We start from the raw sequence: 24,686 nt of genomic DNA, 5'->3' as shown, positions 1-24,686 counted from the left end.
CTAAATTTGGAACATGCTTTTGGTGGCTTGCATTAGTGATGTGACCCAATTGCCTTTAATCAGCGGTGAGAATCAGCAGCCTGTTTATTTGAAGGAGCCAAATTAACCTGATACTGATAGAACATAATTGTGTTTAAATTTTGTTCCATGCTTAATTTCTCAGATAAATGCATGCTATTTTTAATTAAAGAAATTAGAGGGGCCTGAGTCAAACTTAGAATAATGTTTATATCTGTAAACTCTAGAACATTATGTGGAATTGTTAGGTACAGCTAGGCTTCAATTTACATTTCAAAATTGACTGTTGCAGATATAAATAAGAAATTGTATCCTCTATTAATTCTAAATAGATGCTGCATTTGTGTCTATCAAACAATATTTCTTCACTAATTCTAGAGGCATTTGCCCATTTCGAAGAACATGATCAATAAGTTTTAAGAAAAATTACGTTCATACCTCTGAAATGAGAGCATTATTCACTGGGGTACTTCACTGTGAACTTCAGAGAACAACACTTGAGTTTAGGCAAGTGTATGGTGTTGAGTTAGAGGGTAGTAAGAAAGGGAGAACAACTGCCTCTGAAAGCAGAGTATGATCAAATAGGATCAAATTTCTGTCATCCAAAACATCAATTTTCCTGCTGCTTTTACTTCTAAATGTTTCCAGGAAAGCATTTATAGTTCTGACAGTTTAAACTTAGTCTATATAGATAAATAATAAAGTAAATAATTATTTCCATATAACATCAACATATTATATTCTAGACTAACAAACTGCAATTTTAAGACTTGATTGTTGGTCAAGAATTTCCTGAAGGGGGAAGGTGAATGAAAGGATGTGCAAACTACTAAAAGTTTTGTGTAAAACATGAAATTGTGTGCATTTAATTCTGTAAAATTTATTTTTCTCTTGTTCAAATTTTCCTATTTGTTTTTCATTACTGAATATTAGAAGTGATAGAGTATTGCATTTTTATAATCACGTTATTTTAAAGTAGTATGTCTTTCCTGTGTCCATTTTCTTAAACCCATGCAATGGGAAGGTTGAAATATGAAAGATAAAGGATAATTGTGCATATGGTTATGGGATACAAGAGGAGAATTTTGTAACATTTGAAACTGTTAAATGGATATATCGTCTGTTATTTTTATTTCAGACTGTGAACAAGTACAGCCTCCTCTGTGGCTACAGACTTTAATGAATGCTTGTAAGCAAGCAAGTGATTTCAGTGTTCAGGGTGTTACTATTTCCCTTGTGATGGACTTGGTTGGATTGACTCAATCTGTTGCTCTCGTCACTGGAGAAAATCTGAACAGTGTGGAAACTGCTCAGCCTCTTAGCCCTAACCAGGGAAGAGTGGCAGTGGTCATCAGACCTCCTCTTACCCAAGGCAATCTGAGATATATGGCGGAAAAGACAGATTTCTTCAAGGTACAGTGCAGTAGTATCTCATGTCTCTTTTCTTTAGGCTACTTTTTCTGGTGAAGACTGACAGTCTTGACCACTTTATCACACTCAGTGTGGTAAACCAAATTTTCTTGCTGAGTATTTTGATAATAGTTGAAACTATTATTAAACTAAACAAAAATACATAGTAACTTTTCCCACTTATTGTCTTACTGCTTGGGTGAAAATCCTTGTTGGAATTAATATTTTTTAAATATAAATAAAGCCTAATTGACAAGCATCATTAACTAGCAAAGGTATGAAACTGTGCATAACATAGGATTCTGGTAAACCATAGTCCCTGAATTTGTGTAATTTACCTAAGAAGACATTTACAAAAGATGGTCAGCAGCAGGGTATATTACCTAGTTAATTATGTTTCCGTGAAAATTTGTATGTGGAGATGCCTGAGAGTTCTGACTCTGAATAGGAATTCACAGTTCCTTGTGTTTGTATGAAGAAAAAAAGAGTAGTTTTATAGATTGTTTGTTGGTCATATGCTGTCATCAGATGTAATGTCTCCCATCATTGCGTAGAGCTCGATGATGGAAAACAAACATAGAGCAAAACAAGGCATGATGCTCATTCACTTGCATCTCTTGCAAATTTCTCTCATGTACAAAGCATATAGCTTTAACTCTTTGGGACCAGTTGGGTGATGGGACTCCTCAGCATCATCAGAAGAGTGTGGAGCTCTTCTACCAGCTGCACAACCTCGTTCCATCTTCTAGCATTTGTGAAGATGTTATTAGTCAGCAGCTGACTCACAGAGACAAGGCAAGTTGTTCATATATTTACCTAACTATATAGCTATATATAACCATGGACATATATTTAGAAAAAGGACTTGGTGCTTCAGAGGAAAGCATAAATAACTTCAGTATTGAAAAACTGTTGCCTTACATTGCTTGTGGGTTTTTTTTTTTTCCAAACGTTAAAAATACTCTTTTACTTGCATGCAGAACATCACATTTGTCCACCTTCTGCTACTGCCACCCTCTTTCCTATATTCCTGCTCACAAGAAACAACCTTATGTCTGTAGTGGCTGAGCCCTCTTGTCATGGTGCCTTGTGTTTTACAAACCGATGATAAGTGTTTGCAATGGTAGTAACTGACTTACAGACTTTGTAGGTTTCTTTCCAGTTGTCCTTACCACTCTTCTTTGCCTGTACAGCTCTATCACATTTAAGCACACATTCTTTTGCTGTGTCCTAACCAACTGAAGGTCAGTCTTCTGGTGCGCTCCCTCCTATGTCATCTAATTATTGGATCTTGTCTAATAATTTGTCCTAATATATCATCTAGACTTTCTGTTTCATTTTCTCCACAGAACTTTGAGAAGAAGTAACAGTGAGGTTATTGTTGTCACACTGTCTCTGTTGCTGTTCTTGATAGTGGGGTTGGATTGTTTCCTCCTTAAGACTGTTGTATGGTTCCCTTTATTTTTCTATCCTTTGCTTTCTCTTTTCTCTCTCAGATGAGGCGTCCTTACCACCTTCCTGTGTCACCACCTTTGTTTTACACTTAGAGATCTGTTTGTAATACCTTTCTCATTCTATGACACACATCCTTATGATTGTACTGCATTTCATATTATTAATTTGCTGCTTCAGCCTTAATTCCCTTTCTTTTTTAAGCAGCAGTGAACTGTTGAGGTTTTTAATGTTTTTTGGCTGTGTTTTGTATATTATCTGGTTCTGGCTCTTTTTTGTAAGAGTTAATGTCAATATATGACAAAAGGGTGTCTTGGAAATACAGTAAAATCTTAATAATTACAGCTCCCAAGAGCAGTGCTATGTATTTCTGAGCTGCTTTTTCTGACACTTGTCTCGGCTAATTATTTCCAGCTAAAATGCTTCTGTGAGATTTTTTCTCTGTTGGACAGCAGAGGAATTGCAGTAACTATATAGTTTTGATGAAGAGGCTTCTGTACAATTCTTCACCAGTCTTATGCAGCTTTTCTCTAGTTTTTGTCCTTAAAAGATTTGAATTCTGCCATGTTTGCTGGTTCTGGACAGTAACTAATAAACTTCCCTGACAGTAATTGCCATTTTTCTTTTCATTTTTCCAATTTCCATTTTTCATTCATCTATGTCTTTGTGGCAAATGTCCTTTCCTGTTCTGCTCTGCCTGACGTGGCAGCTGGGTTGTGAGTTGTCTGTGCATTTCTCTGCAGTGTGCTGCTGGGACTACACTCTTCTTGAAGGTCTTTGCTTTCCATCTGTGTCTCATGTCAGAAGCCATGGACTGTAATTTGAGCAGAAGCTCTTGTGTGATCAGAGCACTCCTACTTTCCCCCTGGTTATGCTGTTTGGTTTCTTACTATTACTTGGTTGCTTGTCCTGTCTCCTGTTCTGCTACCACAGGTTATAATGTTTGTTCATGACAGCCCAACTTGCTGGACTTCTTCCTTGCTTTATTGCTTCTCAAAGGTCTCTAATCTTGTTGCTGGCCATTTTTCAGAAGTGGTCTTCGTTATCGTATTGTTTGCTTCCAGTTTTCATCTGCATCAGCTAAACAGATAGCAGTAGTATTTTCAAAAATGTTTAAGCTGGCAGATACTCAGATTGTTGACAAACGGTGTTTCTTTCAGGTCTGTGATGATCCTCTCTATTTTCCTGTTAGACAAAGGGGACTTTTCAGCATTCAGCAACAGACATATGCAGGATATGTTATCTCTTAGCAAAAGTATTGCTCTTCATCCCAATATATAAAGCGCATGCTTAGCTTTTACTAGCGGGAGATCTACTTGTTGACAGGTACTCTTCTCCTCTAGAAATTTGTTTCAGCTCGAGGCTGTCAATTTGACATTTGAGTTGAGGCCTTCATAGTGCTTTAAATTTTAGCTGTATGAACTGTTTTCACAGCCCCAACAGAAAGAATGATGGAGAAATACTTGCTCACACACTGACATCTCAGTTTTGTCACTTCAGAAGCAGTTACCTTTTTGCCTTTCTACCAGAGGGTAACCAAGCCAACAGAAGTGAATGTGAACCAGTCTGTCAATCACTCCAGTTCACACAGCTTGGCATTGTGATAAAACTGATTTATGATTTATAATTTCACTTATTAGGGTGGTCTGTGAACTGCTGTGACTGTGGATGTGGCACTCACTCATTTCTGCCAACCTTACTGTGAAAACAGTAATTTCTTGCATCTTCCCAGCATGAAATGCAAGGACTTACACGAAGTCATTTCTGGGTATTTGAGAGTTGTTATTTTTGCTCTTTATTCAGTAGATGCTAGTGAATTATTTTGTGTAATTGTATATATTTTCCAGCAGTTTTTCCCCATGAGTATATTTTTTTCTAAATAAATGTGATGCTTACTGGACAGTCCAGACCACCACTGTTTCTGTTATTTCCTTTCTTTAGGTTTATGTGATGTCTTGTGTCCTTTCTGTGATTTTCAGGTTTTTTATTTAAAATTTTCATTGCTGTGGCAAACATCAGTTTTATTAGCTGTTGCTAAGCTTCCTAAGCTGCATGTTGTAAATTAAGTCTGAAGGTATGCCAGGTTGTTAAGGTGGTATTAACAGTTTTTAGTTTGGTCTCATTGGAGGTAAATATACCTGTTCATTACCTATAATTGTATATTTTAAGAAGCAAGTTAAAATTTTTGGGCTCTTCTCTCTGTTTCTAATCTAGTAATTTAGTTTAAGATCTGATTTGTATTTGAAAGTAATTTTGATGTTTTGTTCAGTATAACCATCCTGATTATTGGGCTTGGTTGTTGAGCTTTCCCATTGTATGTTTCTTCCTGCACTCTCTTCATGATCTCTTCTCTTGATACATATACATAAACTCACTGAAAAGAGAGATATGCAGATTGTGGGAGTAAAATATTGTTCAAGGTATCAGATTAAGTATTTAAAACTTTTTTCAAGCTAACCTTTGAAACGAAGGCAGCCAGGATCAAGATGGGGAGGAATCCTTTCATGCTACTAAATTTCTCACAGAGGCCTATTACTGTTTTTTATGTTACAAAACAAAATAGTTAAAAGAGTTAATTTTAATAATTTCATTATATCTTAAAGCTTCATTTTTTTTTTTTTAAATCCAGTTCTTATTAGAGGCTGTTGCATTCTGATAAATCTAATTTGTAATTTGATCCACAGAAAGTAAGAATGGAAGCTCATGCAAAGTTTGCAGTGCTATGGCATCTCACCCGTGACCTTCATATTAACAAGTCATCTTCTTTTGGCCGTACCTTTGACAGGTTGGTGACTGCAAGCATGAGTCAGTTGAAAAAATTTTGCTTCAGAATTTTAAACTATGTTATATTGGCAGTATGGAGCACTTAGAAACTAGAGAACTGCAGTGTAACTGTGAGGGAAATGAAGGAGGATAGGAAACTAGTTTGTGTTAGACAAGAGTGTTTCCACAATGTTGATCATGTGAGCTGCAGATTTTTTGCCTGTAAAGAGTAGGGCAGGAGCGATCACACGACTAATTGACAGTGGTCAACTGTCACAGTGGTTCAGATATTTGTGTGTACTGAACGTTAGTATCTGAACTCTTACTGTGATTTGGTTAAAAACACAAAAAACTAGGAGAGAGAACTCAACGCAGAAGTAGAAATGCAAATGGAAGGTAACAGTAAAGCTAAGAAAACTTAAGAGCAAGTTTGCAAGTAAGCACTAAGATACTGAAATGTTTGTGTTTTTTAATGTGTGTTGTGTAAGATGTCATTTATGGCAAGCAGCAGATGATTTCTGCTTTGCATTCTGGGCTGCTAACATAAAAGCAGCTATCCTAACTGACATTATAACTAGCTCTTCCTGGACATTTCTTTATTAGGCTTGACTAAAATATACAACTTCTGGCTGCAAAGTTTGGGTTCCAAAAAACATGCTGCTTTATGTGGGGGAGACACTGGATTACATACTGACATGTTGAAGTCTATCAACTATCAGATTTAAATGGAATTATTCTGTGAGCAGTGTAGAACTTGTGCTAGGTTAATTCTTCTTTCCATTCTAGATCATTGTTTATTATGCTGGACAGCCTTAATAGCTTGGATGGTTCTACATGGTCAGTGGGACAAGCCTGGTTAAATCAAGTGCTTCAAAGACATGATATTGCAAGGGTTCTTGAGCCTTTGCTCCTACTGCTTCTCCATCCAAAAACTCAGCGAGTTTCTGTTCAGCGAGTCCAGGCTGAATGTTACTGGACTAAATCTCCCTATCACCCTGAAGAAGAAAATGAGAAGCACTTTATGCAGAAGTTTAGCTGTGCTGATGGTATGTACACAGAAGACTCTCGAGGTTCCTTATTTAATTTCTTTAATTTAAAGTCACAGTAGAAAATTCTGAAGGTAGCTGGCAAAACAAAGTGCTGGAATAGCTACCGCTTATATGTGCGTTGGCACGTGTCTTTCCGAATTCAAGTTGGGGTGTCCAAAGTATTGTTGAAGTTTTAGTGCTCTCAAATTCAGATGATTTGCAGCTGTTTTAATGTGAAGTATTTTCTTAGGTCTTGCTGAACTTCAGTAGCAGTTAAGAATATGACTTGAGGCTTAACCGAGAAATCAAAGGCTTTTATGAATTAGGGCCACTGATGGCTGAAAACACACTTCTGTGGTTTGAAGATGTTTCCATGCATGGTCTAATTTTAGTAACATCCTAATAATTCTTTCTTTATGAAAACACAAGCAGATAAGACTGCATAAGGTGTCAGGGGAGAATTCTGTTGTTTTTCTACAGTTCACTGCTACAGTAATCTTGCTTTGGTTATGTGAATGTGTGTCATTTGCATATTAACATCATTTTGTTTGCTATGAAGTGAAAAGACACTATTTATTGTGCCTTTATAATTTGAAGTCTCAATAAGAGTTTAAATTCTAAGTTTTAATTCTAAATTCTTATTCTAAAGAACAAAATATTCTCTGTTTAAATTTTTGTTGTGTTTCCTTTAAGCATTTTCCCATGTGCCTGTAAGCCAAGGTCAACTTATTATACCTAAAGAAGGCAATGAAAAACAACTTGCTATGGAGGAAATGGAGAATTTCAGCCTGACTGTCAACCCTCTGAGTGACAGACTTTCTCTGTTAAGTACCAGCAGTGAGACCATACCAATGGTTGTGTCTGATTTTGACCTTCCAGATCATCAAGTTGAAATACTGCAGAGTTCTGACTCTGGCTGTTCTCAGTCATCTACAGGGGACAACATCAGTTATGAAGTGGAAACAGAAAGCCTGAGTGCTCAAGATAGCTCTCAGACTCTGAGAGAGGACTCACCTGATGAAATTGTACACCAGGTGGTTACGGATCTTATATGCAAAGTTGTAAGTGGCCTTGGAGAAGAGACAGAACCAGTTAAGCACACACTACTCCCTGAGGATGTAAATTCCTGTAAATTCAGTCCTCTGGATACCTCTGTAGAGGTGACAAAAAATGACGATCAAAATATTCAAAGTAGCCAGAGTAGTTTGCTTAGTAATGACAGCTCCCAGTTGCTGTCGGCCTCAACTGAGACTGGACTTGAGAGCTTAAGAGATGAAATTTCAAGAAATAATTCTTCACCCTGTATTGCAGAAAGCCAGGATTCCCTCTCAGATCTCACTCTTGCTTCCACCGAATCAAAATCCAGAAAGCGAAGCCACAGTAGTATCCAGTTCAGCTTTAAAGGAAAGCTACCAGAAAAAATGTCAGAAAAAGAAACAATTGTTAAGGAGGCTGGTAAGCAACCAGGTGCAAAACCTAAGGTGAAAATAGCCAAAAAGAAAGATGAAGAGAAGAAGAAGGCGCAAACAGAAAAGCTTAAACAAACAAATGTCTTCTTTAGTGATGGTCTAGATTTAGAAAACTGGTACAGTTGTGGAGAAGGAGAAATTTCAGAAATAGAAAGTGATGTGGGGTCTCCAGGAATGCGAAAATCTCCCAACTTTAATATACATCCCTTGTACCAACATGTGCTGCTTTATCTCCAGCTGTATGACTCTTCAAGGACTTTGTATGCTTTTTCTGCAATTAAAGCAATTCTAAAAACCAACCCATCTGCTTTTGTAAGCGCTATCTCCACTACCAGTGTCAACAATGCGTACACTCCTCAGCTTTCACTGCTCCAAAACCTTCTAGCCAGGCATCGAATATCTGTTATGGGCAAGGATTTCTATAGTCACATCCCAGTAGATTCTAACCACAACTTTCGGAGCTCTATGTACATAGAAATTCTGATCTCCTTGTGCTTATACTATATGCGGAGCCACTATCCAACCCATGTTAAAGTAACCTCACAAGACCTAATAGGAAACCGTAATATGCAAATGATGAGCATAGAAATTCTGACACTACTCTTTGCTGAGTTGGCAAAAGTGATAGAGAGCTCTGCAAAGGGCTTTCCTAGTTTTATTTCGGACATGTTGTCCAAGTGCAAGGTGCAGAAAGTGATCCTGCATTGTCTGCTATCTTCTATCTTCAGTGCACAGAAATGGCACAGTGAGAAGATGGCTGGAAAAAACATAGTGGCTGTAGAAGAAGGTTTCTCTGAAGACAGCCTTATAAATTTTTCTGAGGATGAGTTTGACAATGGTAGTACTCTGCAGTCACAGCTTCTAAAAGTACTCCAGCGGCTGATTGTGCTGGAACACAGAGTAATGACAGTGCCTGAGGAAAATGAAACGGGCTTTGACTTTGTTGTAACAGACTTGGAGCACATCGGTCCCCAGCAGCCAATGACTTCTCTGCAGTATTTACATTCCCAGCCTATAACCTGCCAAGGCATGTTTCTCTGCGCAGTGATACGAGCTTTACACCAGCACTGTGCCTGTAAAATGCATCCCCAGTGGATTGGCCTTATCACTTCTACGTTGCCTTACATGGGAAAAGTTCTTCAGAGAGTGGTTGTTTCTGTGACTCTTCAGCTCTGCCGGAACTTGGATAATTTAATTCAGCAGTATAAATATGAAACGGGATTATCTGATAATAGGTATGTGTGTCTAGAGGTGAATAATCTTTTTAAGCAGATTTCATTGTGTTGAATTACTTTACAACCTGATTAACCTGTTTTAAGAAAATTATTCTCTTTTTTTAGGCCTCTCTGGATGGCATCAGTCACTCCCCCAGATATGGTTCTCACTTTATTAGAAGGAATCACAACAATCATTCATTACTGCCTCCTGGATCCATCTACGCAGTATCATCAGGTAAACTTGTCTGAGAGGTTCCCATGCAGTATATCTCCAATTAAGGACTGCAATTATATTAACAGATAGAAAGATCTGAGTGGGTAAAATACCAGATATGTTGTTTTAGCTTATAAGTATGCTTTTTATTGATGATATGCACCTCTCAAACAGAAAAAAACAACTTCCTACTAAATAAACTGTTAAGAGAATAGCTTTAGATTTTGCTTGCTTGGTTTAGTTCAGGTTTTGTGTTTTGGAGTGTGGGGGGGGAGGTCGTTACCCTGAAATAACTAAAGTGGGAATTCTTCAACTTTCAAACCTCTAAAATGTCACTTAGAGATGACTTTGCTTTGTGGAACTTCCTAGATCAATGCCTATCCTATTGCTTTGTGGATGGACTGTATCCATCTTCTCATATGTCAAAAAAATTTTTATCTGCTCCTTCTGTATATTCACAATTTGTCTTTTTAGTCAAGCAATATTTTTAGATATGATATTCTGAACATAATCTCTACTAAAAATATGGCACAGATCCTGCAAGAAATTCTTTGTCCTGGTCTCTGCAATCTTGTTTGCCTATTGTCTTTTTGCTTGGTTTTCTTTGTTGTTGTTCTTATAGCCCTTTGTTTTTCATTTATTTAAAAACATCTAAAAAGTGTCTGTGTGTACCAGTAAATAACTTTGCCTAGATTATTAGTTACACTTAAAATTCCAAAATAATTGTTTTCCAAAAGTGTAGGCAGATGATACAGAGTTGATAGCTATAGAGATGAGGCTTCGTATGTTCAGAATACATTTTGTATTGTACAAGAATCAAGGAGTCTTTATTTTAATAGACTCAAAACTTCTACATGTGATAAGAATTATTGAAAACTATTTTGAGAAAGAGTTAAGTTTGGAAGTTTCCATGTCTATTCTCAATTTACATGATTTTATTTCTGTAGATATTTAGTGCTCTTCCTTGTCTCTCCTGTTCAAATCCACTAGCTTTTGGTGAATGTAGATCAGAAGCACTTGATTGAAGCCCGCAATGGGATCCTGTCGATCTTGCATATGATCATGTCTTCTGTGACGTTGCTGTGGAGCATCCTTCACCTTGCTGATTCTTCGGAGAAAACGACCGCTGCTGCTGCATCTATTACCACTATTAATCTTGGGTCAACAAAGGTCAGAATATCAGGGATAATACCATTTAAGTTGTTCATTAATATCTCTGTCAAACTAAATTAAATTCCCTTCCCTTAAGTGTAAATTTGAGTTCTAATACCTTTGTCCCCATCTACTTACCCCACGAACAATGATTTTATAAATGGTTATTGAATTTACTTTAAAACTTGAGTGTATGAATTCAAGGCAATGATGTCTTGGCTCTTTCCTTTCCACAAAGAAAATGAAATCCATCCTGAATACAATGTAAGCCACCCTTTTATGCCTCAAAGGATATAAAATATTAAGGTAAAATCTTAACAAAAGAGGTCTTCTCTTAAAACATCTAGTATTCAGACACTTAAGAACTAGTTTCTTTATTCATTCCATGCCCATACAGTGATGTCACTGTGCACAGGGAAATGTCATAGCAGATCGTGAGTTAAAGAGGGGAACCTGAGAAGGGGTCAAATAGGATGATAGTGAGACCGCTGCCTAGCCCTCTTATTGGAAGCAGTTCAAACTTCTTATACTTCATGTTATTAAGTAGGAAATTGTCATTTAAATTCAAAATATTTAAAAATAAGATTTCCTCAATTCATTTGAATACTATCAGATAGAGTCTGTGATGATGCTGTGTTACAGCCGTTTCAAACTTTGTCATTCAAGGAATGTCATTGAAGGACTAAAAACAAACTTATCTAAGAGTCTTCGCACAGTGAGCATGCATGGTCATAACTGTACTGCCCATAGGGTTTCCCCCTCACTGAAGGGAAGAGGGTGTGTGCTTGCTGATGCCCTATAATATTATGCTGCCTCTGTGGAAAAAAAAGATAAGCTTTGTACTGTGGTTAAACATTAACTCCTCTGTACATCCCAACTCTTCTTTAATGTGCCCAAATCTGTAGTATTTAAAAGAGCATTTAGCATGTCCTGTATATAAAGAATCATCTTCACATTCAGCTTTTTTGGTGTTTTATCAGGATAGGTTGTTTTACTTTTTCACCTCATTGCTTTCAGGTGATGCTTTTGTAGCTGCCTTGGAGTTGGTGGATATGGTTAAAAGCTGTGCAACTCTACAGGACTGTCTCTGAAGTATAAACAAGCTTTTTAAGCTTCAGTACAACTAGGTTGCTTTGGCAACCGCTCTCTTGGCAAGTGCATGAAGTGTATAGGCAAGCTCTGGGATTGTGTATAGCAGTTTCTTGCAAGCCTAGGCAGTTCCTGCTGAAATATTTGACCAAGGTTAAAATACCTTTCAGAAAACAGGTACAAAGCGCATTTTTCTCTGAAATTTTCCTGTCATAGAAAATAGATCAAGACAACAGCTCAGGAAGTTAATTTCCTAACCCAAGTATGCCTCAGTAACTTCGGTCTCCCAGAGCAGTGTGTTCTTTCTTTTAGAATTTCCCCACAGCCCCTACTTAGTCTTTATCTCACTTGCTTCAAGGCAAATCCATCGCTGTTTGTGGCATGAACATCATCTTCCTTTCTTCTTCCTAGTTACCTTGTACACATTTCAGAACTGTTGTCTCCACTTAACGTGATTTTCTCCAGACTATAACATACCCATTTCTGCCCCTTCTTGTAGGTCATATTCCACAGCAGTAACCTTTCTTTTTATAGTTTGAATTCTGATGGTTTGTGGTGTTTATCTTGAAGTAAAGGGTCCAAAACTGGGCATGGTATGCGGTATTTTCTTCCAGGAGAAACACTTAATGTCTTTCATAAGGCATTGCTGTTTCTGAATGCACTTTTCCCTTTCCTTGCAAAGTCATCATGGTGAGTTTATAAACCATTATAATATCAAGACTTTTTCTCTGTAATGCTGCTATCTAAATAGCTTCTCATCCTGAATCACAAAAGTTGTTTGTCCCTACTTATGCATGCAAAGACCGATCCATTATTGCAGCCTGCCTTTTCTGCAGGATGCTTTTTGACTTGGACAGATCATTTTTTGTTGTGTACCTTTCCATCAGTTGCTTCCCACTTCATTGCCATTTGCAAATTTGCCAAGTTTATCTTTCCTTGTCTTAATGATGAATAAGATGATTGAAGAGTACCAGATGTAGAATAGACCTTTAGGAACCCTCTGAGTGCATACTTCCATTTTTATAAAAGTTAATGGCAGTTACTATCCAAGTGTGGCTTTATAGCTGGCTGTTTTGAACATTTTTCTGAGGTGCTTATCTCAAGGTGTATGTGTTCTGCTTCCACCTTTCAGAATTTGAGGCAACAGATTCTCGAACTTTTGGGTCCAATTTCAATGAACCACGGTGTTCACTTCATGGCTGCTATTGCGTTTGTTTGGAATGAAAGGAGGCAAAATAAAAATACTTCTAGGACAAAGGTACGTTTATACTACAGTGTCACTTCTAGAAGTGATCAAAGTTTTTAGTGTTTCAGAAGCAATAAGGAGAAAATTCAGATATCTCAGTGGAAAAAAATATAGCATGACATATAGAGAATATTTATGTTTTATTTTGAATTAGCAACTGTACTGTCAGGGAGCTACCACTTTATTTTAGAGTGGGATAATATTCCTGAATTCTTCAGGCAAAGAATAAGTGATTCCAGGTCTCTAGATGAACTGTTAGTGGCACTAACGCCTCAACCCCATGAGACCAGCTGCCTTAATTTTGGCACAGGCACCGTCTGTGCTGATAATCTGTGACACACATTTGATTCTTTTAGGTTATTCCTGCAGCAGGTGAAGAACAACTTCTGCTGGTCGAGCTAGTTCGCTCTATCAGTGTTATGAGAACGGAGACTGTTATACAAACAGTGAAAGAAGTTTTGAAGCAGCCTCCAGCCATAGCAAAGGATAAGGTATGAAAACTGTAGGGATGCTACTGATTGATTTAACGTCTTCTTACTGAAGCTCAGAACACTGATGATACAGGTACTTCATTCACAAAGCTGAGCAGTGCAGTGTGAATGTATTCACAATATCTAAATGATGGATGAACTTTTGGAAGGAAGTCATACCCCCTTACATCATTATGTCTTACTGAGTCACTCCAGAATTCTGTTTACTGCTTCTGTACAAGACTGTTTTGTGGGGATAGGCTCCTTACAGTAGGGTAACAGGTGCCTACCCTAGCATCAGGTTAATTTTTAACAGTCTTTTTCAGGTGGGAAAGGGAGATGGGGAAGAGAGGGAATTTAAAACAACAACAAAAAAACCCAAAAAATCTTTCTAGAGAAATGCCTAAGTGGACATTTTTAATACCCTGTTAATTAATTAAGCTTATCTTCAGACACTGCAGTAACTTTTTAGCATTGTCAGTTTTGCCCCGTCAAGTGATGAAAAAGCCTGTTTCTTCTTCCTGATGACACATTTTTTGTATCTTTTTCTAGAAACATCTTTCACTGGAAGTCTGCATGTTGCAGTTTTTCTATGCTTATACACAAAGGTAAGACAAGAAGTTAAATCTTATTTCTGTCATCAAGAAGCAGATAGAAAATGTGAATATTTAATATATTTTATAACCCCTAGGATGAGAAATAGCCTGTGTAATATAAATTGTGAAGAAATAACAGTTTTGAACTGCAGGTGTCAAAAAGGGGAATTAATTTGTAAGTTTCCTAGTTCTGCATTGCCTTTCTTCCCCCACCCAAAAATCCTGCAGGAAATCTATCCCCCTGCCCAAGTAAAGGTGGTGTTAATTGTGATGAAACCCTGATACCACTCCACCCTTGGACTGAAAAGCATGGCTTTCAAGTACACTGTTCTTTGGCCTTCCTCCTTTTTTTTAATGACTTCATGTAGCCACCTAATATTAAATCAAAAACCGATGAACCTGTGTGAACGTTGATTAGCAGTATCTGATAGGAGAACTGTGAGGTAGAAAGAAAATGGGGAATACCTGAGGGAGATGATGCTGGTTTTTGTTTCCATCACTGCTCTTGCTTCTAGGATTCCAGTGACAAGTTTAGTAGATAGCTGGGCAGCACTGCTGCTTCTGTTAAAAGATTCGATCCAGGTTGGTCTTCCAGCTCCGGGACAATTCCTCATACTGGGGTAAGTGCTCTCTGTAGTTTGCAATTTCCAAATAAACTCAAATGTAAGTGTATGAAATCATACTGAGGCATTACAGTGTTTACAAATCTCTATGCCTTATTTTTGAGTGGTAGGGCTATTGCCTGAGTTCTGGGGGTTTCTTCTTTGAGGGATGGTTACCTATATTAAATTTTATGTAGGTACCCTGTGTGTAAATTTTTTTTGTATTTGTCCTAGCTCTTAAAATTACTGAATAATGTATTGTGAGGAGAAAATTTGTGTCTGCTGATGTATTTTTTTTTCAGTGTTCTTAATGAGTTCATTATGAAAAACCCAAGCCTGGAGAATAAGAAAGATCAAAGAGATCTCCAGGTAAGAAATCTGTGTCTCTGAAAAACATCGAATATGTTTGAATACACTAGAATGATCTGTTATCAGTTTTGTAGTCTGAAATGACTCATCAGTATCATCTCCTTAGTACTATTTATAATCTATTGGAAAAGATCTCATTTTTTATGGACTTATTAATCACTGGGAATATAGAACAGAAGTGAATCAAAAGCATGTCTATAATTCATTAATTATACATATCTTCTACAAAAACACATCAGGACAATGGATACAGCCCTTCTGCACAAAGTTCTTAAAAATAATTGGGGGGTTTTGTTGTTTGTTTGGGTTTTTCTTTCTATCAGGATGTAACACACAAGATAGTGGATGCCATTGGGGCAATCGCTGGCTCTTCCTTGGAACAGACTACCTGGCTAAGACGAAACTTAGAGGTTAAGCCTTCCCCCAAGATTATGGTTGATGGAAACAACTTAGAATCGGATGTTGAAGGTACTTTCATTTTCTTCTCTATTTGTAAAAGATCATTAATTTTCGGGCCAAAATGAACAAAGAGGACAGTTTTTCTGTATTTGAATACATTAAAAATGCTTCAGTATTATTTAGGCAGTAGTATCTTGCACGTTGTAACTGGAAAATTCTGCACATCTTCCAAATACATGCTATTGCAGTATACTTGTAAAGTAAATAATGGCTTAAGAAAACTAACTTTGGAAATTTTTTTTTTTTGTTATCTTCATTTAGATATGTTGTCTCCAGCAATGGAAACTTCAAACATTACTCCATCTGTTTATAGTGTCCATGCATTGACCTTACTTTCTGAGGTAAATGTCTCCTCAGATGTAATAAATACTGTTTTATAATAAAATTTTATATTGTGAAAAGCTTTGGAGTAGAAGCTTGGGGAAAGAGGTTTTATAGGAAACACTAATGTGAATGCATTCTGGGTCCTGTCATGTGAAAATATATAAAACTTTGTTATTAACCCAGTTACAAAGATTCAATAAGATGATCGCGGTGTAAAGCATGGCCTTTCAGATGTGTAGTACAGGAAATGTTTTGGTGACAAACCATGTTATCAGCAGTAAATAACACAAACCACTAATAACTGCCATCAATCTTTGAATATTTTTGTTTGTTTATAACTTACTCTGTAAAATGCTTTCACAGGAGCTTGTGCTTCTGTGTTTCTACCTTAGTTTGTTTCAAAGATGATGGAATCTCCATAGTCTGGATTTTGCATAGTGCCTGAGATGAGATCACTTCTTTCATAAACATCAATGTTCAGTTAAAGACATGAGATGAAAAAAATGATGAATAGCAGATAACAAGGAATTTGAAAGTGCATGATAACATATCTTCCTTTCATTTTCCAGGTTTTGGCTCATCTCTTGGATATGGTTTTCTACAGTGATGAAAAAGAAAGGGTTATTCCTTTGCTTGTAAATATTATGCACTATGTTGTTCCCTACCTCCGCAACCACAGGTAACCACCATTTATTGAATTGTTCAACAATTCAACTACAGTCAGTTGAAATGTGTTGAGTGTTACGTAACTTGAAAAGGCATGACAAGGATTAGGTGTCTATCAAAATTTATATAAAGCAACAGTTCAAAATTGTTTCATATTCAGGTTTATTTTTTGTCTTTTTTAGTGCTCACAATGCATCCAGCTATCGAGCCTGTGTCCAGTTATTAAGCAGTCTTAGTGGGTATCAGTATACAAGGAGAGCATGGAAGAAGGAAGCATTTGACCTCTTTATGGATTCCAGTTTCTTCCAAATGGATGCCTCATGTGTTAACCAGTAAGATTGTTTTTTTCTTCCTGCTTAGATTGATGACAGTTGTAAATTTTATGTATGCTGTTACACAAGAGTATGTTAAATGTGGACTAAAACTTCCCAACAGAACTATGTTGAGAGAAATAGCAGGGTGTTCTGTGTTTTAGATAAACATGTGAAATGTGAAAGTTGCTTTCCTGAGGTACATTCTATGCACAAGTCTTTTTTTTCAATTTAAGACTGGTGACTTTTTTTTTTAAATAATTTTTTAATCAGGAGAAAGGTGGTTAATATCTTATGGAATCCTAGAATGGTTTGGGTTGGAAGGGACCTCAAAGATCATGTAGTTTCAACCCCCTGCCATGGGGAGGGACACTCTCCACTAGACCAGGTTGCCCAAAGTCCCATCCAACCTGGCCTTGGACACTGCCAGGGAGTGAGCAGCCACAGCTTCTCGGGGCAGCCTGTGCCAAGTTCTCGCAACCCTCACAGGGAAAAATTTCTTCCTGATATCTAATCTAAATCTACCTTCTTACAGTTTAAAACCATTACCTCTTGACCTATCACTGCACTCCCTGATAAAGAATCCCTCCCCATTTTTCTTGTAGGTTCCATTTCTAAGTGCTGGAAGGCTGCTATAAGCCGCCTCTTCAGGCTGAACAAGCCCAACTCTCTCAGCCTGGCCTCTAGCTCACTGAGCATCTTCTTGGCCCTTCTTCGGACTCAGTCCAACAGACCCATGTCTGTCTTATGTAGGGGATCCCAGAGCTGGATGCAGTATTCCAACTGGGGTCTCACCAGAACAGAGGGGCAGAATCACACACACACACACTCCTCCCATCTACACACACACACCCCCCAACCTGCTGCTTTTATTGCTGCTCAGGACACAGATGGCTTTCTGGGCTGCAAGCACACATTGCCAGCTGATGTTGAGCATGTCATCAATCAGCATCCCCAAGTCGTCGTCCTCAGGGCTGCTCTCGATCCATTCTCTGCACAGCCTGTAGTTGTGCTTGGGATTGCCCCAACCCATGTGCAAGACTTTGCACTTGGCTTCATTGCACTCATTGCACAGGGCAACCTCTCAAACCTATCAAGGTCTGTTTGGATGGAATCCCTTAATCCCTGTGATTTTCTTTGACAAGGGGGTTTGAGAAATATATTTTCAGATCAAATCACACCAAGTAAATGGTACCAATGTAGCAGAGAGCCTGGATTGGAAGCCTTAGCATGAATTAAAAGAGCAGAAAAAGCTCAGAAAATGTTTCTGTAAATTCCTGCTTTTTTCATGCTTCTCTGATTTGTGTACAATCTTCCTCTTTTAGCTGGAGAGCTATTATGGATAATTTGATGACACATGACAAAACCACATTCAGAGATTTGATGAGTAAGTATTTATTGATGTAGTGACTTTTCTCCAAGGGAAATATTTTAAAAAGGGAAAACAAATATCTTTGAAGACATTTGTTCAACATCTATTACAATCTTTTGGATTTATTCAGTGTTTCTCTCATTTTCTTCAGCAACTTTTTTCTGGAGATCCGTAAATAAAATAACTTGAGGATTTAAGAATTGGAGACCATCCCAGCACACAGTGAATTTTGCCTGGATATCAAGCAGAGCACACGTGGGGTGGGGTTTTGGGAAGTTTAGTTTTGTTGATTTTGTGTCTTTTTTTTAAGATCTCTGCTTAAGGAAAGGGTGATTCTGCACATTCCAAAATTCTGAGTATCTATACCTGCAAATTGTGGGGTTTTTTTTTAAAAAAGTCTAAACTCCCTCCCAAAAGCCTCTAAACCCAGGCACTATTCAAGTTTTCTTTCAACAGGTATTTTAAATCGCTGTGGTTAAAAAATACAAATTGCACAACATGCTGCCTCTTAACATCTTCTTTTGAACTACATTAGTGCAATAAAAGCAAGATTCATTTGTGCCATCTGCAAAATAAAAGGGAAAATTTGAAACTCACCTCTTTGCTGTGTGTTTTCTCTTTCAGCTCGAGTGGCTGTGGCTCAGAGCAGCTCACTCAACCTGTTTGCTAATCGAGATGTAGAGCTGGAGCAGCGTGCTATGCTCCTGAAGAGGCTGGCTTTTGCAATTTTTAGTAGTGAGATAGACCAATACCAGAAATACCTTCCAGACATACAAGGTCAGTTAAAATGTATCATTTAGTAGACTTGTGACTCTGATGTTAGTTGAGAAATGTTTGTATGACAGGGTAACAGCAGGTAAATTTGTCCTCTGGAGTATCAGTGTGCAGTACTGTTTCCATGGCTGGATGCAAATTCTGCAGATTTTGGTTAGAAAGCTTTCAGTCTTAAATGTTTGCAAACTACACAAACTTTGTCATTACCAGTTGACTTCTATCCAGTTTATTTCACTGATCTGTCAACCTCTCCGTGTCCTTGGGTAGCCACAATGTGCATTTTGACTTGAACATCTGAAGTACAAACACCTATCAACTAGGGGTAAATAGAAAGGCTGACCTTGAAGTTTGAAATTCTTGACTCCTCCAGTTGTTTTTTCTGCTGCTGTTAATCTGTCCTGTTTCTGAATATTTCTTCCAGTGACCTTTTACATTAAGGGATTGGGAATAGGAGTCACTTGGTTTTATTCTAAGATGATGTAAATAGTTACAGCAGCAGGGTTTAGATATATTGTCTTTTAGTCCTACCAAGGTAGACACTGTTTAGTCTCTTCTTCCATATGGAAAGCCAATTGCAGCATCTTTCTTGTTTCATTCATTCCAGGATTTATTCTTTGAAGTTCTTGGGGGTGTTTTTTCCCCAGTCAAGTCAGTAACTGGGCTTACTGTGTTGGAGATGTCAGGAGGTTTTACTGCTCTGAACTGCAAAGCATGTGTGTTGATGTGACTGAAAAAATGTCTTTGTGCATCTGCCTCTGTACATGTTTGAATGCTTACAGGTGGTTATGGTCAAGTAAGAGCATATTGTCCCACATGCTATGATGATGGTGCAACCTTTCAGTAGTGATATATTCTAGCTGTTCAGGCTGTTGCTGTATTCTTGGAAATCTGTTAACTCTTCTCTGCAGTGAAACAGCCCAAGATGGACAAAACCCCCAGATGCACTGTTGCCTTTATGTGGAGTGTGCAACTGCATTGTTTTGAGGTTTCTCAGTTTTCTTTATTGCTTGGTGAAAGTGGTTGTTTTTTGTGTTAACAGAATGAAACTGTAGGAAGTACTGAAACAGAAAAGTGGCAGATGCTTAAAAGTAAAAATTGAGGCTAAATGAGAGAAGGAGATGATGTGAGTTGGAATTATTCTGAACTGAGGAAAACTTCTTGGCTTTTTGTTTCAGAAAGGCTGGTAGAAAGTCTCCGTTTGCCGCAGGTGCCCACCCTTCATTCCCAAGTGTTCCTGTTTTTCAGAGTATTGCTTTTAAGAATGTCTCCCCAGCACCTTACCTCACTTTGGCCAACCATGATCACTGAACTGGTGAGTTGCAGGAAGCATTTGTGATTTGCAAGACTGGTGCAAATTTGAGACACTACGTCACTTCCAATGCCAGTTCCCCCCCCTCTCCCTCCCCCCCACCCCCCCACCCCCCCCATTTTTAAGGATCTCTCCTATATATTGTGCATGTAAATGTACAATGGACACAAACTGAAAGCTGACTTATTTTTGCCACCAAATAGAATATCTGTTGATTTACACTATTTCAGCTGTTCAAATGTCTCCTGAATTAAATTTGCACTTGTCCTTGTTGTTTCCTGCTGAGTCCTACTTCCACTTCTGCCTTCATATGTGTATACTCCTACTCCTGCTCTGCTCAGTGTTCCCCATTTCTACCTTCCTGGTCATTCAACCTTCTTCCTCCAGCAGTGAGGATAAGAGGCCACATAAGAGTCATCATCCATGTCATACTGACAATTTATGGCCATACAGATCACACTGTGGTTGAAATTTTATAGCTAGATTTATACACAACTTGTCTCAGCCTTCTCCTTTCTCTTGTTTTACTCTGCATAAGACAGGATAAACATCTGTTTTCAGAGCTGCTGCCATTGGAGTCTCCAGTGTTGGCTGTTTGATGCCCTCTGTTGGGTTTCAGCTTTGGCAGTGGGAATGGAGGAGCGTGGTTGGTGCATACTGCAGTTGGTTTAGCCCGTTAGCCCAGGCACTCCCAGGGGATTGGCTAACACAAACAGGAAATCAGCATCACTGCTGTGATGGGTTTGTTTTTCTGTTTGGTCTCTGTAGGCTCCTAACCTCGCCCTTAACTAACCACAGATCTAAACAATAGAAGGAGAAAAGCTATATGAAGTATTTTAAAGATCAAGTGCTTTGTTTCAGCAGTAGATGTATTTAGTGTTGAGCTCGCCAATAGTACAAATATTAGGAAACCCGTCCCACGCAGTGCCACCCTCTGATTGCTGTGCTATCCCCTGGCCTTCACAGACATTACCACAGTACTGGAACTACTTTTGGTGGAGGGGACTGTGTTACTTCACTCCTCAGCTTGGCTGCTCTGTTATGCAGTTCTGTACTCTCGCTTCCTTTAGGTCTTGCTCTCTTTCCAAAGAGCGGAGCCTCTGGGAGTTTTCCATGCTATAAAAGAGCCAGTCTCTTATGGACTTCGTGCTACTCAGGCTATACATAAGGGATGAAAGAGCTTTAGGGTGCAGGTGTCCACTCATAGATGAAGGGGATAATTCATCATCCAGGACTGGGCGTAAAGCTCCAAACAGTTCTCCTAAAGGCTTATTACTCAGACCTCCCTACAACATTTTCCTGAGTCACGGTCCATAAAAAAAAATGGTATTAAAATGCAGCATTTGATCTTTAGGTACAAGTGTTTTTGCTGATGGAACAGGAGCTCACTGCTGATGAAGACATTTCCAGGTAAACTTACAAACTTCCTGTATGTTTAACTCAGTAATACTCTCCTGGCAAGCTGAGGGGCAGTTGAGTCCTTCAGAATAATTTGTCTTAGAATTGCCAAGCTCAAACAAGAAGGACAAGTAAAGGGTAGTTCAGTCTGACTGCAGTACCAGGGACGTACTGTTCAAGACAAACAACAAAAAAACCCAACTCACTCTCAGATTGCTCATAAACCACGATGGTAAATTATGCAGTACAAGTATGTTGGTTCTTACAGTGTCTTTCAAGCTAAAATAACACTGCTTCTGCAATTAAAATATGCATGGCATGACTTTACAGTTTTTCTGCATCTTGCACTTGCTTAGAATAAGACTGATGCACTTTTCTCATCTAAATAAAAGAGTGGTTTCTTGTGTTAGAAAAGCATAAAGTTGAGAGAGAAATTTAAGACAGCAAAACATGAAAAAGTACCCATCCCATCCACCTTTTGCACACTATGATCCAATTTCAGTCAGTGCTAGCAGTACAGGCAGATTTCTCAAAAGAATGGGAGTTGTGTATCCAAATCTTGTACTTCACTCTGGTTTTTTTAGAATCATAGAAGACCATCTAGTTCCACCCCCCCTGCTATGGGCAGGGACACCCTCACTAGAGCAGGTTGCCCAAAAACCCCATTCAACCTGGCCTTGAACACCTCCAGGGATGAGGTTTCCACAACCTCTCTGGGCAGCCTGTGCCAGGGCCTCACTACCCTCATAGTAAGGAATTCCTTCCTAATGTCTAATCTAAACCTACCCTCTTTTAATTTGGATGTCTGATGCAAATGAGATGAGTAAAAATGTTACTCTTAGATGAACATTTTACCTTTAAGGAGTTTACGTAAACATACAGAATTCCACCCATAGCATAGACTTGCAACGTTCTGGTTTCATTTATGCGTTTTGGATAAAGTTGATAGTTGTGTGTTTCTAAAGACAAGGAAGAGAGACCATGTTCCCAGAGTGGCAGAAGGCTGTCGTGACTCACCTGCCTGCTGTATATTATTTTAGAACTTCTGGCCCATCTGTTGCTGGTCTGGAGACAACGTACACAGGCGGCAACGGCTTCTCCACATCCTACAACAGCCAGAGATGGTTGAACCTGTACTTGTCTGCTTGCAAATTTCTGGACTTGGCCTTGGCTTTACCATCTGAAAACCTGCCTCAGTTTCAGATGTGAGTAGAAGACACTGTCATTCAAGTTTTTGGATGTTTGTCCGTGCCTCTTGGTAAATTTCTAGCGTATAAAAATCTTTATTTTCCTATTTCCTTTCCTTTCATGGCTTTCGCCTGGGGTGGCCTGCAGTTCACTGCTTCCCAGTGTGAGCACTGGAAGCCCCCAGAGCAAACGGTGCTGCACACCAAATGAGTTCAACCTGGTTTGATTTAGCCCACAGCAAGAGATTGTTCACACTCGTGTGCGAATCAGCGTAGCAATTTAGTCAAGTATGTTAATTGTAAAGCGTTTAATTGCAGTAGTGCCTGAGAACTCAAACTGCACCCACGCGGCTCAGTGACTCACGCGTGAGATCAGACGACTGCACGTTGTCTGAGCATGAGTCACTTGAATTCCTCCTGCGTGGTGTGGCTGGAAGATGTTGGAACAAACCCACCTGTGAGGGGGCAGTGGTGCTCCTGTGTGCAGACTGCTTCCTCAGTGCATCTACGTTCCTGTGCCGTTGGAGAAGAAAATGCAAAACAACTGGCATGTTCTGAAGGCTCTAGAAATGAGAGGCCACCCAGGGTAACAGTACCCCCTCTCTTCCTCTGCTCTCTGCAGTGGTGACTGTGTGAGAGCTGCTGCCCTGGCACAGCTCGGTAGATGTTTGGTCACCTCTAATTATCCTGTTATTTAAGAGACGCTCATGTGGGTTAGAGCATGGAAGGACTTGCACACCCCGTGTCAGCTTGTGCCCTGCAGTGTTTCTAAATCTAGAGCTTGCCTTGAAGGTAAATCCTTCATTTTTTTTTTATTTTGGGGCAGGGGCAGTTTGGCTAATAATTCTTGTTGGGGTCTCCAGGCTGTCTCCTAATCCTCATTATTCACCAGCCTGGTTATTACTGTGCATTTTTGGAAAGACAGTAGTCATGCTGAATCACACTGGGTTTTATGGTGTTCTCATGGAGCCTTGGGTTGAAGTTTTAAGGACAGAAGCCTTGACTTTCCTTATAGTTTATAATGCAAGAAGCCTGTCTCTCTGGTGTGGCAGGGTTGGGGGGAGGGAATGGTCCACTTGGTCTCCTTGGCCCATGAATAGCCAAATAAATGAGCGAGTTTCTGTTTCTCAGCATGGCATGTTGAGAGCATTCTGTGTTAAATGTTGCAGTCATGCAGCAAAATGCTTTAAATACATTTAATCATGTTCTGTGATTCAGAATTGCTTTCAGTTCTCTAGCACACAATGCAGATACTACTGGTTTTAGCTTCTCTGCCTTATCTTGCTCTTGGCATCCTTGAATTCCTTGAGAAACTCTAAGGGAAAAAGACAAGGCTGCATTCTCAGCTGTGCTACCTCCTGCTTTTCAGAACTCACCTTTTCTGTTCTTTCTTGTCAGACACTGGGTTTTGTGTGGCTTGGGTTTTGTTGGGGTGTTTTGTCCCCCTCTTTCTTTGATACTTAACAAGATTTCTTCCTCCACTTTTATTTTTAGATTTAGCAGAAAAGCCTGTGTGTTCAGTAAGAATAATGCCTGCTTGTGTTATCTGTGACAGGTACCGTTGGGCTTTTATTCCAGAAGCATCAGATGACTCAGGCTTGGAAGTACGACGACAGGGTACACATCAGAGGGAATTCAAACCCTACGTGGTGCGTCTGGCAAAGCTGCTGAGGAAAAAAGCAAAGGTATGTTGCTCCCTTCCAGTTTTGGTTCTCATTGAAAATTTCAGTATACAGTACCTGACAGCACTGTTTTGTTTTGGATATGGAATACTTATATATATATATATAT

General features: G+C 38.8%; 1 protein-coding gene across 5 annotated transcripts in view; it reads left to right on the top strand.

Annotated features, from left to right (window-relative positions):
* Positions 1-24,686, top strand: part of DOP1A (DOP1 leucine zipper like protein A) — a gene marked incomplete at its 5' end in the record, with an annotated part of 56,341 nt that overhangs the window by 27,012 nt on the left and 4,643 nt on the right. For 4 of the 5 annotated variants that reach the window (XM_084262497.1, XM_084262495.1, XM_084262498.1 and 1 more), the window contains 22 exons: positions 1,157-1,431; positions 2,071-2,223; positions 5,565-5,665; positions 6,430-6,693; positions 7,387-9,375; positions 9,481-9,592; positions 10,562-10,741; positions 12,945-13,070; positions 13,415-13,549; positions 14,081-14,136; positions 14,640-14,744; positions 15,029-15,095; positions 15,419-15,563; positions 15,816-15,895; positions 16,448-16,557; positions 16,727-16,876; positions 18,181-18,242; positions 18,852-19,004; positions 20,177-20,313; positions 21,665-21,720; positions 22,749-22,913; positions 24,451-24,580. In XM_084262497.1, the coding sequence (XP_084118623.1) occupies positions 1,157-1,431; positions 2,071-2,223; positions 5,565-5,665; positions 6,430-6,693; positions 7,387-9,375; positions 9,481-9,592; positions 10,562-10,741; positions 12,945-13,070; positions 13,415-13,549; positions 14,081-14,136; positions 14,640-14,744; positions 15,029-15,095; positions 15,419-15,563; positions 15,816-15,895; positions 16,448-16,557; positions 16,727-16,876; positions 18,181-18,242; positions 18,852-19,004; positions 20,177-20,313; positions 21,665-21,720; positions 22,749-22,913; positions 24,451-24,580 (4,751 nt within the window). The remainder of the gene's footprint in view (positions 1-1,156; positions 1,432-2,070; positions 2,224-5,564; positions 5,666-6,429; positions 6,694-7,386; positions 9,376-9,480; positions 9,593-10,561; positions 10,742-12,944; positions 13,071-13,414; positions 13,550-14,080; positions 14,137-14,639; positions 14,745-15,028; positions 15,096-15,418; positions 15,564-15,815; positions 15,896-16,447; positions 16,558-16,726; positions 16,877-18,180; positions 18,243-18,851; positions 19,005-20,176; positions 20,314-21,664; positions 21,721-22,748; positions 22,914-24,450; positions 24,581-24,686) is intronic. The other variant, XM_084262499.1, reaches the window with a different exon arrangement.

The sequence above is a fragment of the Gallinula chloropus genome (assembly GCF_964237585.1).
Source record: "Gallinula chloropus genome assembly, chromosome: 3".
NCBI lineage: Eukaryota > Metazoa > Chordata > Aves > Gruiformes > Rallidae > Gallinula > Gallinula chloropus.
Note: the sequence above shows the minus strand (reverse complement) of the source record. Positions and strands in the feature narration are given on the sequence as shown.